At 41.7% G+C, this 18,212-nt stretch overlaps 1 protein-coding gene across 2 annotated transcripts in view; it reads left to right on the forward strand.

The window, feature by feature from the left end:
• Positions 1–18,212, forward strand: part of CSMD2 (CUB and Sushi multiple domains 2) — a 302,970-nt gene that overhangs the window by 24,210 nt on the left and 260,548 nt on the right. For both annotated transcript variants that reach the window (XM_075773922.1, XM_075773923.1), the window contains exon 2: positions 4,290–4,506. In XM_075773922.1, coding sequence (XP_075630037.1) covers positions 4,290–4,506 — 217 coding nt within the window. The remainder of the gene's footprint in view (positions 1–4,289; positions 4,507–18,212) is intronic.

Raw genomic sequence — 18,212 nt, forward strand, 5'->3', positions numbered from 1 at the left:
TTTTTGGTTAAGTGTCCAGTCATGTTAAGTTTTGTGGCACGTGGATTAACTGTGTGTTATAAAATGCCGCAGGCAGCCCATGTTTCTGTTAGAAATGCAGCTCTTCTATGAGCGTATTGCAAAGTAAATATTTCATTATTTGCCTTGTGCATATGAGCCAGAAGTGAAGCTGATGGGTCTGTTTACATTGTTCAAGCAGTGTATATTGCACAAAACAAGTATTGTAAGCTGAGACAGGTAAAGCTGACTTTTAAGCTCTATCATTGAGGAAATGGTTGCGCCCTGGATAAAGATGTTTTTCTGCAAAGCCCCAAGCCCTGCACAAGTGTGGGTTTCCTTGGTTTTCCTTGTCTTGTTTTTTCCTCCCCCCTTAGATTGGGATCCCTTTGGAGAAAGGCTGTGTGCGCTCACCAGCGTCAAGTATGATAACGTCTTTGTCCTTGTCTGGAAACTTTTAAGTGCTACTTGCAATAGAATTACACTGATGTGTTCATTCAAAAGATACAATCTCATAACAAACCACTTTCCAGAATTGAAAATAGCAGGTTGCATTGGCAAGGTACGAGTTAGAATTAGCTCTGTTCTCAGACTGGTCATCTCTGTTGTGAAATAGGACGTGCCCACAAGAGCATATCTGCTGATGAGTTTCACGTTGGTGTTACACTTTCAGAAAGTAGGAGCCCATGAATAATAGTATTGGAAGCTGGAATATCTACAGTCCCACACTGAGCCTTCTGGTGAATGACATCTGATCCCTTAGCTTTGTGTCGTAACCTTTCTCCGTCACTGTTGTAGCTCTTCAATAGAGTGGCAAATTGAGAGGGGGAAACGCAGCTGTTCTAGAAGGGTTGTAATTCCTCCGATGCCAGGGCTGATGGTTAATCTGCAGAGGGTGTAAAGAAGGTGGTTTCTGTGTACAGCTTGTCCTGTCACTGCTACAGTCTCTTGTGGTCCCCTGGCATAGCCCCGATCGTTGGAGCTGAGATAAAGGACGAGGCGGGTGGTTGATCCCTGAGGGGAGCTGCTGCATTCCCAGTACTTGAATAGGGTGTGTGGAGGTTCCTCGTGTCCAGCTTCTGGGTTGGAGAGAATGGTCCAGAAATTTGGGAAGAATGTTGTCCTCTGTCAAATATGGATTCACCTGGAATTTTATAGCACAGACACTGGCATTGTCCTTTCATACCTTTCTACGTGTTCATGTTCCTGTGCCAAAGGGATAAAGAGAATTGTTTTTGCAAGTCTTCAGAGGAGAAATGGAGTGCTGCTTTGTCATGTACTTTAGATTTTAGATAAGGTTTCATCAGTCAAGCCTGAGCTGAGCTAACTCAAACCTGAAAGCGAATTATAAAGTATGCATAAATTCTCTTGGGCTTCCTGGATCTCTTTCCTGTGCCTGTTGACTTTTTCCAGCAGTGTCCAATATAAATTAAGTTCCCTGCTTTTACAGTTGATGAAGAATATATTGCTTTCCAGTTTGTCAGCTTTTGGAAAACTAATTTTTGTTTGCAATAAGCAATTTTCTTTTAGCTGTGTCCAAAGCACATCTTGGTCAAAATCACAAACGCACAAGTACTTCAGTGGATTGATTTGATATGTCATAAAACTGTGTCCTATTTTTCTATTATTTAGTTGTTTTTCTTCAGCTACATTTTAAGATTATGTACATTTTTCTGGCCTTTTTTTTAATCGCTAATTATGTGAGGACAGCATGAATGTATATTGATCTTAAAGCTTGTTGCCTTTCCAGTGACCTTGGAAGTGTTTGGAACACAGTGTCTCTGACCTTGAATTTCTTTTCTGAACTTCTTGCAGCATCAGTAGCTTCTATACTATCAGGAAATTGAGAGACACAGCCTCTTTAATTTCCCAATTTCCTTAAATTGTTCTGATGACATTTACTTATGATTAAAATAAAAAATGTGCTGTGGAGACAGATTCAATATCCCCACGTTGCCTATTGAGTGTCAGTCTGGTTGAAGAAAAGAGGATGTGATTGAATTTTAGAGAACTGAAGCTTACGGATTGCTAGCAGTCTCCAAGTTATTAAACCTAACTAGGCCTAATTCTACCACTCCATGGTAATGGTAGTATTCCCAGTCCCATGCAGCTTTCTAGCACCAAGTTAATACATCCTTTCAGTGAAGGCTACAAATAAATGGAACTGAAGTGGAGGAGGGAGGTAAATTCACACTTGTATCTATTATATATTGACAAAACGCGTTGAGAGAGGCAGGTGCCAGGTGCTATAGAAATGCAAATACTTTAGTCTGCCCTTATTAATGAGCAATGTGCCTAGCTCAACTTTAGTGCCCTATGGATTATGGGGCTGTCCTAACTGTCGATGATAAAATGAACATGATACAAAAAGATTCCCTGGGTAGTAAATATGATTGACCATTTTAGATTCATAAAGGTGTGAACCTCCTCTTGCAGAGAGAAGTTCCATTAAGCATTTTTGCACCAAAGTAGGTCAATCTAATTATAATTGGCTTTAATGAGCACTACTCTGCAGTTCTTTACCTGTAGTTGGTTGGCACTCAGAAGTGCAAATGCCATTGCTGCCTTTGAAAAAAGCAATAAGAAATCAAAGAAGTAATTTCTAATCTAATTCATTTCAACTTGAAAGCCTTGGTTAGCTACATAAGCAGGGGTGAACAATCCAGCATCACTGAGAAAAGCCAGAGCAAATGCAGGCAGCAGTGATCAGCGGCTCTGATACTGGCCATAGGATAAAGGTGAAATTCTGCTTTTGCTTTCAAAACAGTTGCTGTGCAAACTGTCTGGAATTTAGCTTTGGTGTGGAGGAGTTATTCCATTAAAGCCAACTGGAGTTATACCATTTTGGGGTGATTATTTTTTGTGTGCCTCAAAAGACATTTGGGTACTGTAGCAGCGAAGAGAGGAAAACACTAAGGAGAATTTGTCATTTAGGCTGTTCCCAGCACGTTTATGTAGCTGCGTCCCCAGAGAGAAGAAAATCTCATATATCCAGAAATTGTACATCGTGTGAGTTGATCTTTATCTTTGGGATGGAGTGTTCACAGGTACTGTTTTGGGGATAGAAAAATGGATCTGAGGGAGGCTTTAACTATTTAGCTGGTGGGTACAGGACTGGACTTTTCTTCTCAGAAGATAAAGCTCTACAGCAGCTCCTTAGGAATACCGATTGGAAGATGTTTGCTATGTGTTGAGTCTGCATGAGGAGCTGAAACGTTTCAGAACTGGGTGAGAGAAAACAGAGCAGGCTGAGAAGGCCGGGTCTACCCAACAATTTCTTCCCTCTCAGGTCTAATTAGGGGTGTGTAGTGTTACTGGTGACGGCAGCTCTGGGCCGCAGTCTGTATTGCTTTGCAGCGGTACAGCTGCCAGTTTGGGGTACGCGGACCAGAGAGCGAGTGGGAACGTGCCTTTTGCTGGCGGCAGTCTGCATGGAAAGGCCCTGTGTGAAAACCGCTGGCTCCTCTCCCTGCTAGGAGGTAGGGTCAGGCTGGTGAGCATTGCTTACCTGAAAGAGCGTGCGGGAAAGAAGAACTGCTAAGAAGCTGCAAAGATTTGAAGTTTTTTGTTTGTTTTTTTAAATTCCAAATAACTATTCAAGAAGGGTTGGTTTGTTTGTTAAACCTTTGAACTGTGTCCTTTTCTTTCTGGAGTCAGGACAACTTTAATTTCTGATCTTTTGCCATTGAGTTTTCATGTAGTCTTGTCCAGACAGACTACTCATTTGATGACTCAGTTCCTCATTATGTATTACGTCTGTTCCAGTTCTTGGCCTTTCAAGGGGAGGGGTGGTCTGTGTCTCTGTCTCGGCACAGTTGAGCCCTGATCTTCTGCATCTTACTCAAGTCTAACTATGGGTAAAAGAGACGGTCAGCTCTGGCATTGTCATGCTGCTATTTTGAGGTGCCCAGCATGGCCAGGCACTCTTGAACCATGTAAATCCCTAAATGCAGTGTATGCTGAAGAGTAGGTTGGGCTCTGTGGGCTGCGAAAGGGTGTCTGAGTAAGCATCTGTTTGCAGTTGCAGTCAGCAGCTGCTGTACTCCAGCTGTTGTTCGCACGTTATGTTTACAGCTAGAGGGAGCAGTGCTCAAGAGATGGGTATCTGGGGGCCAGGTTCCTGCAGGGAGGACAAAGATGCATCTTTAGATTTTACCTTTATCTGTTCCCTGGGACCATGAACTGAGAAGAAATTCCGTGGAAACAATCCTGTATGATCTGTTTTGATGGTGAAGATAGGAAATGTGTATCCTACACCATTTGACTTGTACTTTTGTCTTTTCTCTTGCCAGCCCAGAACTGCAGTCACGTTTTGCAAGGCCCAAATGGGACAATACAGAGTCCAGGCTTTCCATATGGATATCCAAATTATGCAAACTGCACGTGGACAATCACTGCCGAGGAGCAGAACAGGATACAGCTTGTTTTCCAGTCCTTTGCATTAGAGGAAGATTTTGATGTATTATCTATCTACGATGGACTGCCTCAGCAGGGGAATCTGAGAACAAGGTATATCGTTCATAACGGTGATGTTTATAAACATGTTCCCATTTCTGCCACTGGGATTAAATCTAGGTTGGAGGTTTATGCTGCAATAAACTGGGAGTGCTTCGTCATGAGCAGTTCTTACAGCTGTTTTGATTTCTTTTCTCTGATAAGGTTTGAAATGTTTCTCTGAATGCCTGACAGTAATGATTTATCAAGAGTCATTCTAGACATCCAGAGAAGTTAATTAGAAAATGGAGCAAGAGGAAAGCAGAGCTAATGTGCAGAGGAGCTTCCCTCAATCCAGAAGAGATTCTCCGAGTGGGAGGATGGATAATGGGTTTCAGTTTATAGCTCTGCCAAATGCTTTGTGGGTGCATTTGGGTAATTCCCTAATGTCCAGTCTGTTCACTGGCTGGACGGGGTGACAATCTCTCACATCTGACTAAACTGTTGGATCTCTAGGGGTAGGGATTTATCAAGTAATACCGTTTTAGTATGAAGACTCTCCATGGATTCTCATCTCTGAGACTTTCAGGTACCATCCTGGTAAAGTTAAATGAGAGGCTGATTTTGAAAAAAAATAATGTATTGCTGTGGTAGCAAATGTTATATGACACGTCAGACTTCTACATTTGAAGGCGTCATGATCTCAGACCTCCAGATCTGAGGCACAGATGATCTCAGACCTCCGGATCTGAGGCACAGATGAAATCAGCTTGCTGACTTGTGACATCACTGCTGTTGTCTGAGGTGGTGTCTGATTGCAGCTGAAGTCTGACAGTAATACATACAAAAAGTAATAGAAGCAGTGGCAGCATCCAGTGTTAGAATACCTAGTAAAGAATGCTGTAGTCCTGGACAGTCCTGGAAATTAATTTTACTTCATACCACTTTAGGACAGATCCTTTGACCTCAGTGTCTTGTCTAACCCAACTGGAAAAGCTGAATTAAAGAAACACTGGTGAAAATCAGCTCTTTATGTAGATGATTTCAGTTATGCAAATAAATCATATCTTCATCTTGCAACTGTGCTTGAGAATCATCTTAATTATGGGACCTCATCATTTAATCAGAAGGTAGCATAGCGCTTTGCTTTGGGTATTACGTAAAGGACACCTACATCTGGTATAAAATTCTGCTCAGGAAACTTTGTATGGTGAGTAGTCAATGCTGCTCTTGCCCTGAGAAGTCCCCTGGCAAATTGCTGTGCTCGTCAGCAGTGCCAGATGTTTCCTTTTGCCCTCTAGATGTCAGTGGGACGTTCTGCTGAAGAAGCAAAATCCATTAATGAATTAATTCAGAAGTAGGGTCATGGTGGAGTAAATTAGAAAGACACTGTAGACAAGTGGCATCCAGGTATTGCTCTGAGCTACTTGTAAGGACAATATGATTATAGATAGGAAGATGCCCTTGATGTTACTTCTACAGTTGACCCCTACAACAAAACTCTGAGATACAGCTTGGTTACTGTCCTGATAATTTGTAGCCTTGCATTTTGGGGGAAGATGTGAGGAGACAAATAAGGTCTTCCCTCTGCCTCAGTGGTGAACTTCGTGCACAACTTGGAGACAAGTGTAAGTTGTGGGATAAAACCAGGAGCACAAAGCAATGTGAGAACATATCATCTCTAATGACGAGATGAGGTCTTTGGGAAATGGGGTGGTTTTGGTACAATAGGGGAAAGTGAAATAAATGTGGGGGAAAAGGTATTGGAGAGGCTTTCTAGGGGTCTGAAAGCACTTAGAGAGGACACGCACCAATAAATGATATGGACTCTTGTATGATGGATGCTGGTGTTCTCCTCTGGATGTTTCTAGATTAGAGACTTCAAAACTTGGAACTTACTCCTCTGTGCTGTTTGGTGTCTCACTTCTTCAGCTAATATTTTTTTTTTGTACATCAATCTCACCTCATTAAATCTGTAGCTGTTGCCCAACATTGGTCTTTTTTCTTTTTTCTTCCTTTTTTTCCCCCGGTGGCTATCAATTTTGTTTTTTCTCAGACTGCTTTCCAAATGTACTCAATTCATCATCGAAGTGCAACACTAGAAGATGGATGACCGTGCGTCATTCATCAAAGCTCATGCTACCAGGAGGCGGGCCAAAATAAGCTCTAAGCGAGTGTGAAAGAAAGAAAAAAAAAAAGCACGTGCTTCTGCAGAGAAGGTGGTAACTGTTTTGTACAGTGTGTTAACAGAATGGTTAATGGAGAGGATCTGTATCTCTTTGCTTCTCCCACTCTTGAGCTTGTATAGTTGAGCATCACTGATGTATTTCGGCAGGTCATGCCTACTTGACTGGAGAAGAAAATGATCTTGATGTTGATCACTCTTTATTGTGCTGAGGATTGGAGAATGGTTAGTTGTCTCAATATCCTGCTGTTCCATTTAAGCCATATATTTCCAAGAGCTTCCTTGGCCTGATGTCAGTGTCACGTCTACGTGCATTTCTAGGAAAGGGTTAATAATTGTGTTCATGTGCTGGCAAACACGCTGTTGTCTTGCAATTTAATGTGGTGTGAAAGTTCCCTAATAGAATAAGAGCAGACTTAATCCAATGAGACATTTGCTAATAAACTGCTTTACTGTATATTAGGGAATTTGCGTTGTGTGTTTCTGATGAGTATGTGAATATTAAATGCGTTTCAGCATCTTAATTTAGACGTTCAGAGCTGTTGTCATCTTTCAGTGGCATGACTTGCTTTCTTTGCTAAAATCAGAGCTTGTTTCTGAGTCCTTGCTCCTTCAGCTTCTCTCAAATAATTTGCGTTTTCCTAAACCGTACACTGGCTTTCAGCAGGGACCACTGTAACAGAATCTTCTTTGAAACCCAGGAACAGTGATGTCCGCAGATTTCTCTCCCATGACTTGAGTTAGGAGAGCTATGTGTTTTCATGAGCTCAGATGAGATTTGTAACTTCCCTTTGGTGCCTATATCTGGCTGTCCCTTCTCTTAAGCAGTGTTTGTGCTCGTTACATCAGACCAAACTCTCCCAAACGGTCATCCTTAACTTATTCTGAACTGCCAGTGGGATCAGAAATCCTTCTCATCTGAAAACTGCAGTGACTCAAGAAGAGTCTTTTTTGCACATTCCCATTGTGCTTTGCTGATTGTGTCATTGTTAAGAGGATGCTCCAATCAGGTTCGTTTCCTGATTGGTTTCCCACTGCGCTGGGTTTAGGAGCTCAGCAGAGACCTGACTAAAATTTGAATATTTGGAGTTATTTATGGATCTAAGATTGCTATGGGATTTGGGAGACTCTTTGCACCTTTTTGTCAGACTGTTATGTGACATAACCAGACAGTAGTTAACAAGAAAGCCACGTGACATCTTCAAGCTTTTTCATCTGCTGATAATTTGCAGGACGTTTTTAATGTGAGAATCTTAAATTAGTTGCTAATTTCCTTATTTGAAGTTTCATGCTTGCACTCAGATCCGGGGAAAATATACTTCCAATCTACTTGGTCAGTCATTTTGGATACCTAATTCTGTTTTCCTAAGGGAGCCATTGAATTTACACTCAAAATAGGACTGGTCAATTTAGAAAATCAGATTATTTTTTTTTCTTTCCAAAGATGTTTAAAATTACTTTGAAAGCCCAAGGGACAGGATATGCAATCTTTTTTACCAGCAGAGACTGCTCACTTGCATACCTGCTGAACAGTGCTGGGGTAACTTTTATGATCTTGCAGCCCGTGGGCTTTCCTTCCTGCGTGACATGGGTAGGTAATTGCACTGTCTTCTGGTCTGCCTTTCCTGTCCAAAGGAAGCGTTTCAGTGATACTGAATTTATTTGGCTAAGAAAATGTTTGCTAGAGCCATTGTATCAAGAAAAATAAGTCTTTATTGTAGCCAGAACCTCAGTAGTGCAGTTCGCATTTCCACAGAAGTCACTAGGAGGTGTATATTTACAGAGCTGTGAGGAACTGTCCCATTCTGATATCTATGCGGTGTGTAGGCTTAGAGAAAATGTTTTCAAATCATTACTGCAATAGTTTCATACTTCAAACAAAGAAGAAATCTATACTGCCTTCAGCTCACTGGCACTGTGAATAACATCTAGCTCACGTCTCAACATGATGTTCAGTGTCTTCTGTTAAAGTTGCTGTTGCTTGTCAGAGATACTCATCCCTTTTCCCTGACAAATGACTGAAGAGTTGAGAGGAGGATTGCCATCAATATGCTGTGTATGTAGTTACAAACCATATGATCTCTTTGGCCATATTTAATTGACTGAAAGATTAAGTATTTTGTTTGAACTTAAAATTATGTGATACTAATGATAAGAGTTGAATTATCTACCAGGGTGACCTATTTATGGATACGACAGGAATACCTGTATCTTGCCTGTTTCTCCTTGATAACCTTTTAATTACTCTTTGAAAAATTGGACTGGGTGACTTGTACTTAATTACCAATCAAGAGAACAAAGCTTTTGATCTTAAAAACAGTGGAAGGGAGGAGGAAAGGAAGAGACAGAGGGAACAGAGGAGGAGACAATTCCCCCCACATACCATATGCTCTCACTTGCAGAGATGCCAGCCTGGGTTAAAAGAACATTCTGGGGCTCTGGCTTCGCAGGTACTGCGTTTGGTGGGGTTCACTCCTGTTAAAGAAATTGCTGGAGAAACAGCATTTGCCATCTGGTAACACACAGAACTTACATTAGGATTTTCTGTTGAGTCACCTTTGGTCCTGTGACATATTCCTTTGTAGCTACCTCATATCTCCAAGGTGGCTGCAGTTCTTTTTACTAAGGGTAAAGATAAATAAAATGGAGGGCCAGCTAAATCCTTTTGTCATCTATAGTGAACTTCAGAATCCTACCTCCCTTTTTCCCCTTAGCAGAGTCTTTGTCACTTCACATTAACTCCATGGGAAAAAAAAAAAGCAACAAAAACCCACTTAAATTTATGTTCTCTGCTTTGTAGAATAAAATACACTTTTTTTTTTTCTTTCTAAGAAGATACTTGTTTGAGCTGCTCCAGCGGCATTAGGGCTTTTGCCAGTGGCCCTGTCGTTTTGTTCTGAGGAAGTGCTGAATATTTAAACTTCGTCTGTGAGATAATTGATGGAACTAGATCTGAAAGTCCAGGAAAGCTAATGGAGTTAATGCAACTGCATCTAGGGCTGTTCAATTTTGAGAGGCTGTATTCAATTTTTCCATATTTATGAGGAGAAGTGTGCATCAGGGTGAGTGATAAAAGCTGATGATTAAATCAGGGTAGGAGCTTTTTCCCTGCCACCATGCTGAATACGGCAGGCTTAGGAGGAGACCTGACTCTGATTGTCTGCAGCCTGTGAAGCAGATAGAGGGGCGAGGTGGTTGAGTAGCTTTGGGCCTGGTTTAAGGCTTAAAGGATCTGCTCTCTTGTGACACTTGCTTGTCTTGTACAAACACAACATGTCTGTGGCAGGGCCTTGTGGCCACTACCATATCTGGTAAAATAGGATCTTGTTTAAAATTGGAACGTTTTAGTATTCCATGAATGATCGAGGAGGTAGTTTCCTAGCTGGTGGTGGTTCTGCATTTTGTCTGTTGGACTACAGAATTTTTTCCAGGTGTGGCTGTCCCTGCTGTGTTTAGTACAGAGGGTGTCTATTGTTGGGCCTTAAGGTGTTGCTTTTACTCAAATAATTTTGTTTTCAAAAATATTTTTGATTAACCATGTTTACAGGTAAAATCTACTAGCAAATCTTGGCAGTGTCTCTTGCTTCATATTAAGGTATGCTAAGTGTATTAAGTATAGAAAGCTTTTCTGTAACTGGACGACATCTAGTAGATTTTAATTAAGACTTTGCACTGAGTCTGCTTTTGATAGATCTGTGAGCACTGAATGTTGTTAGTAATTGAGGTAGGCTTTAAACAGGTGAATTTAAGTAGTATGTGGAAATTCTGGGGAGGCTCATGATGTCTTGATGCAACTCATGAAAGCCTCCTGTTGTTCTGACGTTGAGCTGTAGGAGGGAGGGAAGGGGAAGTGTCCTGCTGTAGGACATTGCTGGGGTGTTTGGCCAGTGGAGTCCAATGCACGGTGCACTGAGACACAGACGGGAGCTTGATGGGACTCTACTGTTAACTCTTGTTGCATCGTGTGTTGCACTTCCCTCTTCAGCTTTTCCTCTTGCAGTTTATCTGCATTGTCTGACAACACAGGGCTTTGCTGTTGATAATACAAAGTAACTGCTGAAGCCCAGGATGATATATTCTTCTCTAGGCTCCTCTAGCTGATGTTTGGCTTTACTTCAGGTGGACTTGTAATACAGCGACTGCAAGCCTTTAGACAACAGAAGTAGAGCACTGTGACGTCTGAATGTGATCTGATGTACGATTGCCGCAGACCCTGCAGTGCTCCAGGTACATCACAGCTGCGTGGTGAGATCTTCAATCGCTTTCATGGGCTTGCTCCTTTTCCTTCTCAAAGATGGCTAAGGATAAAGACGATAGCTGCTGGTGCTCTACTAATAAATGTTCTACAGAGGAAGTTTATCATCTTTTTATGCTTGTATGTGGTGATTAAAATGATAGTCAAAGACATTTTTAGTCATCTTGAGTGGTTTATTTTAGACAACTGCTTTTATTCTTTTAGCAGGAGTGGCAGTTCATAAAACCAATGGGTGAGCTTTTGGGGTCAGAGCAAGTGAAACTAGATTTTTTTAGCAGTGGAGGGAGAGAAATTGAACCCATAGCCATTGCGTGGTGCTTCTCATTTTCAGATTACAGTGCTCTGAGAAGGAGCAGGTCTCCCATATTGTTGTAGAGGGGAGAAAACAGCACGGGGAAGGAAGTTCAGTGAGTTATTAGCTATTAGTTATTGAACTCGGGTTGCCCAATTGCTGTGTTACTGCAGAACTGCCTGATAAGGTGACTACAGTCTGATCCTGCTTGCGTAAGAACCTGTGCAAAAAGTCTCTTGACTTTATTAGTACAATCAGGTCTTCAAAAATAAATTCACTTCTAATCAATAGGCATTGACATCAGTTAGCATCAAGATGGCCACTTTCTTCACTGCTAATTAGCGTCGGTCTCCCATGAAGAGGCCGCTGTGAGCGGTGCAGAAAGCGACGGGCGGGCAGAGGTGGTGCCAAGCAGCACTGGCTGAGCACGGGGCTGTGCTGCAGATCCCTGCAAGGGCAGAAGTCACATCTGCGTCTTGGTGCTGATCTGAGCCCAGCAACTGCTCTGCTCAGTGGCATTGGGCAAATTACTTATCTCAGTTTTCCCACCTGTAAAATGACATAATGCTTTATTTTTGCAAGTTAAATTTGTAAAATGCTTAAAAGGCCCCAGTTGGAGTGTCAGTATGCTAGGGCAGGGAGAGAGAATCGAAGTACAAATAGATGAAGTTCACAGCTATGTCTCTTAATCCATTTTCCTGAAGGGAGGAAAAAATGTATGCACTTGCATGTTATCTTTTGAATGCAGTGAATCTTTAGGTCAAGAAGTTTTTGTATGTATAAGGTCTGACCTTGAGAGTTTCTCAGGCAAAGCACCTCTTTAGACAGTGTATATTTCCCTTTTATCAAAATTAATGAAAGTCTACAGGAGATGATACAGTCTTACTAGATCGTTGAAGATACAATGGAATTGTGGAGTGCTATTACTTGCAGTCTCAAATAGAAAATTGACGAATCTTCAGTGTCCGTTGACTCCAATTCATTCTGCTCCTGTTGGGCGGCAGAGGGTGGCCCGGCTCCTTTTAGATGATTCAGAATTGGATTTTGGTGTGCTGCAAGAGCAACTGCTGACATCTGGCCCTTTTTCTTAATAAAGAATGTAATTGTTTGCGATTTCATAGCTGTTTAGAAAACATAAAGGCATCTGCTGTCCAAAGATGCAGTAATTGTCTTACATCTTTACGGATTTTTATAATATTTAGGCTTACAGCTGATTAGAGCTGCTATAGTGGAATAAAAGGTTTAGGAAGAAGAGAAATATTTTCATTTGAACTGTTTGCTAGCTTATGTTGTGACTGATCCGTGTGTAAACTGAAGTGTGAAATGCCGCTGTTCTAGCATTTTTATATAATTTTTTTTTTAGCTATTGCAATCGGGCCCTTTAGCCAGGTGCATGGAAGTCATCCTCACCCTAAAGTTCTTCCCAGTTTATGTACGTGCGGCAGAGGAGGAGTAGGGAAACAGAAAGGAGTGGTTGGCTCCAGTGCAAGCAGTAGCTTTGCTGCTGGATTCGAACCCAAGGCTTCTCACCTTTAGTGCATTACTAGGCTCTCCTGCTAAACATTAGCATTCAGCAGTGTTTTTACCCCATTTCTGCTCAGTATTCAGCAACGTTTTTACCCCATTTCTGCTCAGTGTTCAGTGTTCAGACAAGGTGCAAGTGACTATAGAATTAGATATGACATGAATCAATATTACAGTCTTTTTGGATTAATCTTCATTGGCAAGAACAGTGGTATTTGTTTCATTTTTTTCATCATACAACACATCTTCTAAAAATCAAATTTCTTATTAACCTACTTTTTTGAGCCATGCTGGCTACGGAGGACAACTCGCCTTGTTTATTTGTTCCATTTGGCTGCTTCTTTTTAACTCTTAACATTATAGAAAGTAAATTTCTACTGGTTCCTTCTCATCTATTGCCATTAAATTTTGTTTTATTATGTATTATTATAAATAAAAATCTTAAGGCATTAGTGTGGGCATACCTGGATTGTGGCGGGCAGTGAGAGTGCAGTCTACGTGGAGACCCCCAAGCTGGATCTCAGCTGGCTGTCCCGGGGCTGTGTAGGCAGAACAGGACTTGCCTGATGCTGTGGCTTAATATTCACTTGGGAGAAGTAAAGATTCTCCAAGGCTGATGACTAAAGTCTAGTTCAGATCCTGATTTTTATATGCATAAAGAGTAAAAGGGATGCACAGACTTGGCAGATGAGACCTGGCTTCACTCTGCATGTCAGCTTTGGCTCTTTACAGTTGTATAGCTTTAGCTGCTTGAGATTGAGATAGAGAAAACAGGAGGAACGGGAGTGTGTGTGTGGTAAGCACATATACCAACAAAGCTGTAATTGAAGTTTTTGCTTGATTTGTGTCACCTATGACAGTATTTGAAACTAATGATAGTTTACATCTCATCTTCAATCCCACAGTACATGTTTGCCATAAAGCCTAATGCTTGGTGCCTTTCATCTGGGAATCTCCAGATGATCTCGCTGAGGCTTCTGAGCACCCCTGCAAGGCCGGTGGGTGGTCAGGATTGTACACGCGGAGCCGGGGTGCGGAGGAAACTCCGGGTTCAGAGGATCACCGGGAAACTTTTAGCAGGGTAGTGGCATACCTGAGAGCGTAGCCATGGAGTTGTGACTTCCAGCACTGTGGTTTCAAAAGCTGCCTCCGAGGTGAACAAGCTCAAACGAGTTAACGTGTTATTTCTGTTCAGAATGGTGCTGGCTCAAGAACTTGTATATTGACTCTGCCTTTCTCACGTTTAAAGCTGTTTTGAACATTCATTTCTGTTTATATTTAAAGTTCTCAAGGCCGTAGGATGCTGTTTGTGCACAGCACACAGCAGTAGAGTTAACGTTACTGAAGGGCTGGTGTGAATATTGGAGTATTCACGACACCCAGTAGGGTAATGCTTTCTTCTTGTTCACCAGTTGCGTTGCATTTAGTGATGACATGTGTGATTTGCAGGGAGTTCCAAGAACTTTTCCCATTTACTAGATTTCGCACCCCTGATGATTTTTTTTTTTTTGAAGCAAGCCAGAAATAACCTAAAACTGCCAAGTTTTGAATTGCCACTGCTGAGTCTTACTTGATTTATATCTAAATTTGTCTTTGTTTACTCAGAATACCAGCTGAGATTTGCCAAGAGGTTACTAAAATTTGGTGAACCTTTCTGTGAATCTGTGTTTCTTTTTTGGTTTGTAATGTAGATGGAGAATATAGGTGCCAAAGTTTGTCAGAGATCTGCTTGTATCTCACTGCTACCTGAGAAAGTACAGGAAAAATGAGCGTGGAAGAGACATGATAAAAGTAATAAAATAAATGCAAGTCCACGATCTTACTGCATTCTATGGAAAAGTTAAATTTATTGCAACTTGATGTTTAGTACCGTTCTCAGTTTGAGCCATGAAGGCCTCATTTGAGATGGCTGTGCAGGCTTTAGGCTCTATAAATAACACTTTTCTAGTGGGAATTGACCCAAACCCCGTTTTAAACAAGCAAAGAAATCCGTCTAGGCTGGAATTTGAGCACTGTGACTGTCCCTAGAGACTGTGTTAATGAAGCCTTTGTCAGAGGTAAGCAAGGGACCCTTGTGGCTTGATGAATTATACTTGCCTTGGAGAAGGGAAGAAAGTGCACTGGATTCCCAGGTCATGCTGGCACATGGGGTTGGGTTGTACGATGTTAGACTGGGAACTGTTTGCAAAGTGCTAGACTAACTTTCTGAAAAAAATATAGGTGTAGTACATAGCATTGTGAGCGAGTTTAAGGGACAGAGAAAGCTTTTTTCCCCTAATGGTTGTTACTGTCTTGATAAGAAAAATGCACAGCAATGTATGTCAGAGCCAATGGATTATATTATTTTAGAAGTACCTTAATTATCAACCAGCTGGGCAGAGGGGATGGTTGGAAAGGAGTATGGAATAAAATGGGACATGTGGTGTTGGTTCGCAGCAAAGTAGCTTGGAGTTGCTTGGTGAAATATGAACAGAGAATATACAAGGAGTTACTGCTGCTTGCAACATGCCTCTGAAGATATCTGTTCAGGATCTGTTTGTAGCTTGACTCAAAAATAAAAGCAGCCTGGCTTTGAGCATAAATCATTCCAACAAGTTGAGTAAATCCAAATGTGAACTGATACTGTTTTTCTTATGTCATTACAGTATCCTTTAAAGCTGGCTGAGATTTTTTTTTTTTTGGTCCAGAGCATCATTTCAGCCTTGGAGGGATCAAAATTAAAGGACAACTAAGTAACACTAGTGAGTTCTGCCTTGCAGACAGAACTGGCTTTTAAGTGTCTGCAGCATGCAAGAGCTGGAAGTGCTCTCAGATTATGCTCTGCTTGTTTTATTGATGATTAATGAGAACATTTATGGTACCAGTTATTCTGTCAATATAGTTAAAAAAAAGAATTCAAGCTAACATCTCATTGTAATTGCTTGTTTCTTTAATAAAGTATTACAGAGAGGAAGGGAGAAAAAACTAACTGCCACTGGGGAAAAACTCTGAATCAGACAAGCCTGAGGAGATGCTAGCAGAGTCAACTGTCTCCTTAGGTGTGCGTCTTTCATCCACACTTACTGGAAATGGGGTAGAGAGTTGCACAGTTTTTCTGGCTGAAAATAGAAGGGATGAGATGTGTGAAAGAGGCCGATGCAGCGGCAGCCTGTGGTTCAGCTGCAGGGGATAAGCCAGGCAGAGGAGTACTGGGTGACTGGGAGCTGGTTACCGGCTGTTCAGCATGAGTGGTGGCACTGGAAAGCCCTCCTGGAGACAGGGCTACCGCCAAATCTTGCAGACAATGATACATAAGAAACAAAGACCTGCAAGCTTCACTTTTACCACATGTAGTGAAGTCCTTGTGCCTAGGGCATCTACACTTTGCTTTTTTGCTAGCTTTGTAAAGTAGTAGTTGAAATGCACTCTGGTTCTCTTGGGATTTGTCCCATGATTTGGAGGAGATGTTAACTCCTTCAGGATGGAAGATGCTTTCTAAAACTAAGATACTAATAGGAATGACGGAGTTTCCTTCCTCCCACCCCATAGACTACTTTACACCCACCAGTAACTGTATGTTTAAAGAAAAAAACTACTACTTGTAATGAGATCCGAGATGGGATGGATTGCTGTGAATGAATTCCCTGACCTCTTGCATTTGTTCTTTTATTCTGACATACATTCCATGAAGAGGACATGAGGAGGACATCTGTGAATGACCACTGACTCTCCATGTGGCTGTGTTTCCAGTTTCCTCTAAGACTTTAATTTTTAAATGTACATACATATGTATTTCCCTGCAGCAGCTGGAGTACAATGCTTACACAGCCTTTTCATCAAGATTGAGAAAATTGCAAATGTTAATTAATATTACTCATCTCATATCCATTTTTCAGAGGAAGGACTGAACGTACATTGAGCCTCTCGCTGGAGCTAGTGAGTTCCTCACTTTTCTGTGCACAAGCCAGCTGTCCAGCTGAATAAGGCATATAAAACTTGATTCAAACTCAGTTGGAAGTTATCTGGATCTTTCTGCTGCCTCAGATGGTAATGAACTAGTCAAATACTTGCACCAAGACCACTCCAACGAGCAGCTCTGAGCTGTTGTTTTCTCAACACAGTCCCTTACACCTGACTTAGCTTGACTGTTGTCCTGGGATAGAGCAGGGGTGTCAGACTAGCACTTATGGAACTGTGTCATTTAAACTGTATATAGTGAAGAGAGTGGCTCATTTGATGGGAAATTTTCTTTAATAGGTGCCTCTAAATTACATGCAGGAAAAAATCACCGAAGTATGGTATAGTGTAATTTAATGCTGGGTTAAACGATGCAATCCAATGCGTTTTCATTAGATGTTCTGAGACACTTCTCTAGCATTTATGCTTTAAAGGCTGTTGGATTGCCAGCTGCAATAACTATTTTGATTGCAGCCTGAGCTGATGGTGGGCATCCTACCAGAAAAATAATGTGCTCTGTTTTAATTATGGCACCTGCACTCCAAAATGGGAGCCTGCGTCATAGTGTATGATACAGTTGTACTTGATACGGTGAAACAGTATAATATGCAACAGATGGAAGTGAGAGCATTTGCAAAGGGACTGTGATGTGGACTGTCCTGGCTGAGTGTTCCTTTTCTAGGGCACAAGAAGCAGGTTGAACCTGCTGAGCAGAGCAGTCAGTGGGTCTTTGGTGCTCAACTCCTTTCCTAGGCGGATGGGACAATTTCCCGCCAGGGAAGGACTTTGTGGCATTAGGGAAGATGGTGATGTGTCACAGAGGCAAGCGGTTGGGCTCTGTGATGAGGGGTGTTGGTGCTCATGGCACTGCGGAGAACCCCTGAGAGGTGGTGGTTATGACAGCAGCTAGTTTTTACTGTCGGTTCTAGCAAAGCTGTTCTGTGAAAGAGATTTTGCTGTTTTGCTGCAGATGGGGAGTCATGCACCAGAAATATTTGCAATGTCTGTGGCAAACTCAAGGCAAAGAATGAAGAAGGATGCAAATAGGGTGGAGGATTTCTGTGTTGATTTGTTTTGGTAAATTGATTTTTGCTGTACTGCGAAGCAAGGGCAAGCTTGTGAAGTGGTATTTCTGGCACTGGTTTAGTTTGGTTCCTCACAGTAGGAGCAGAATTAAGCCAATGAAAAACACATTGAAAATCTCACACAATCAGTGTTGGCTCCAAGCAACTTAAGGGGATAATCACTCAATAATCCATTTGGCCAGAAGTACAGAAGAAATGGAAGATGGTTATTTGCGTTGTTATTACTGCCCTCACCTTCTTGTTATAGCCCTTAATAAAAACAAGGAACAGAGTTTGCTGCTTTTCTTTCTCATTAGCATATATTTTTTTTTTTATTGCTACACTAAATAACAGCGATGTCAGAATTACTGTTCCATGCATGAGGCCATTGGGGAATGACTTCATGTTCTGTCTGCCATCATGTTGATCCCCATGCTTTAAATTTGCCTGGGCTGCAGGTTTAGGGAGGATGGCATGAGGACAGTTTACCTGCCAGGTCAAAACAAGGCAGGGTGTCCTGCCAAG

This window comes from Balearica regulorum, chromosome 22 (genome assembly GCF_011004875.1).
Source record: "Balearica regulorum gibbericeps isolate bBalReg1 chromosome 22, bBalReg1.pri, whole genome shotgun sequence".
NCBI classification, from domain to species: Eukaryota; Metazoa; Chordata; class Aves; order Gruiformes; family Gruidae; genus Balearica; species Balearica regulorum.